This window comes from Orycteropus afer, unplaced genomic scaffold, assembly GCF_000298275.1.
Source record: "Orycteropus afer afer isolate SDZICR_OR568_19922 unplaced genomic scaffold, OryAfe1.0 scaffold00285, whole genome shotgun sequence".
Lineage (NCBI taxonomy): Eukaryota > Metazoa > Chordata > Mammalia > Tubulidentata > Orycteropodidae > Orycteropus > Orycteropus afer.
Genome location: NW_006921872.1, coordinates 2,396,390 through 2,398,815, shown reverse-complemented (window position 1 = coordinate 2,398,815; position 2,426 = coordinate 2,396,390). Strand labels below are relative to the sequence as shown.

The window sequence follows — 2,426 nt, the reverse complement described above, 5'->3', positions numbered from 1 at the left end:
TCATTTGGACATTTCTGCAGCATCAAATGTTACCCTCTTAAAATGAAAGTCCTTCCACTTTGCATACAGTGTCTGATTTCCGGTGGCAATATCCTCCACCACAAAACTTTCAATTTTTATTACTGGAATTTCAAATGTCCTATACTTCACGTGGATTCCCCAGTCATAATTGCAGTTCTCACGGGCACAGAATATCTTTGCTCTCTTCTCAAAGTTCTCAAAGGTCTTTGGTTTGGGATGTGGCTTACTCACAAAGCACTCCTTAAAAGCATTACCAATCACAGTGTAATGAGATTCCTGTAGATGAAGGGATAGAAAAACACACAAAACATTAGAACCAGTACACAACTGCAATAATACTATTAATAATCTGAGGTGAACAGCAAGTGCAATCCCACCTGTTTTACAGATGGGGTAAGAAGCAAATCTGAATTCACCTAACATCAACCAGAAACTAGAATCTATGCTACCTGACTCCATTTACACAGATGGGGGTGGGGTTGGAGGTACAAATAAGGTAAAATCATACACCTCATTAAGGGGATTACAAAGTTTTTAGGTAACCTAGTTTCATAATGTAGATACTCTTAATTCATGAACAAAAGGGTTATTTGTTGAAGATCTAAGTTCACCAGCAGCCCTTTTAGGCACAGTTCAAAGGGTCACTTACAGTCAACTTTAGAATAAACCTGAGTAAAAGGCCAAAGTGCACAGACACAAAGTAGATCCAGTATTCCAGTCCCTCAGAAGGGGCTATTTTCTTTCAATCACAGAATTAGAGCCAAAAGAATCATTTATAGCTAAAGAAAGCAGACTCAGACAGGTAAAGGGACCTGTCAGTATCATCCCTAATACACTTCTTGTCCAAACAGTTGGACTCAACTAAGTTTAGCTTTCTGCAGACCACACAACGCAAAATCACCTGAAGCGACTCTCCCCTTCATCAGCAGCAACAGACTAACACAAGAGTCTTTAGGGACTTTTCTAACATTTTACCTAAGCTTTCAGGGGAAAAAAAATACATATACAGAAAGCTAAACTAAGATGTTACACTTTTAAAATAAGCAGATATTTTGTTTTCATAATAAAAGCAATTCATCTTCCAAAACAAAAGTCTGGAAAAAAAAATGGTAGAAAGGAGGAGAAACAATCAGTCTTTTTTCTGTACGAAGGTAGGTTTTCTGTTGGACTTTTTTGTTGCTGGTGAGGGTAGTATAGCTTTCATTTCACATGGCTATAATTATAGAGTATATACAATTTTGTCCCCCAGTTATTTTGTGCACTTTACCATCAGTTTGTAAGCATTTTTTTTTCCATTCTACTACTTAAGTTCCACATCATTGGGTTTTCTTTTAATGAACTTATTTTAGAGTAATTTTACATGAATTTCAGTTGCAAAGATAGTCCAAAGAACTCCTCTATATCCTTCATCCAGTTTCCCCTTATGCTAAAATATAATAATAGAACTTTTATCAAAACTAAGAAATTAACATTGGTACATTGCTATTAACCACAGATTTTACCAGTGTTTCCACTAATGACTTTTCTGTTCCAGGATCTAAGCTAAGATACCATACTGCATTTAGCATAACCATAATTTGTAATGGGAGCCCTGATGATGCAGTTGTAAAAGTGCTCGACTACCAACATAAAGGTCAGTGGCTCAAACCTACCAGCAATTCTATAGGCGAAAGACATGGCAGTCTGCTCTTATCAAGATTTACAGCCTTGGAAACCCTTTAGGACAGTTCTACTATGTCCTATAAGGTCTCTATGGGTCAAAATTGACTCAATAGCAATGGGTGTGGTTTTTGGCATAATAATTCATTAAGTGGTTGTGCATTTAATGTGCAACAATTTTTTAAAACTACTTCTTTATTGTTGAACATTTAGGGTAGTTTTTAGCTTTTTGTAATATATGTGGACCATGATGACGATAACACGCAAATGGAAATAATAGTATAGTTACTACAAATACCTCTCTGATAACAAGCTTTAACTACTGCTAAAGAAGTGACCAAGTGCTCTTTAAAAAGAAGCTGCTTACCTCAACCACTCTTATATCAACTGTATAGCAAGCAAAGGCTTTGCACTTTTTGCAGAGCAGTTTTGTATTTTCCTTATCTGGTTCAGGTTTTGGTATTTCTTGATTATCTCTAATGAATTTTTCTTGATTCTGTATGACGCAAAGCTACATGCAAAAAAAAAAAAAAAAACCTCAAATTAATTTGAGTGTAATATAGTATATGTATATATGAGCTCTGGTGGAGGCATTTGTCTGCTAACCAAAAGGTTGGTGGTTTGAACCCACGAGCTGCTCCATGGAAGAAAGATAAGGTGGTCTGCTTCCATAAAGATTTACAGACTTGGAAACCCAATGGGGGTTGTTATGAGTCAGAACTGAATTGATGGCAGTGAGTTTATAT

At 36.2% G+C, this 2,426-nt stretch overlaps 1 protein-coding gene across 1 annotated transcript in view; it reads right to left on the bottom strand.

Moving 5' to 3' along the window:
- The window catches only part of DDX58 (DExD/H-box helicase 58), a 39,969-nt gene continuing 37,543 nt past the window's right edge, over positions 1-2,426 (bottom strand). The window contains exons 17-18 of the mRNA XM_042782290.1: positions 2,048-2,191; positions 1-297 (exon numbers count right to left, since the gene is read on the bottom strand). Of these exons, the coding sequence (XP_042638224.1) occupies positions 1-297; positions 2,048-2,191 (441 nt within the window). The remainder of the gene's footprint in view (positions 298-2,047; positions 2,192-2,426) is intronic.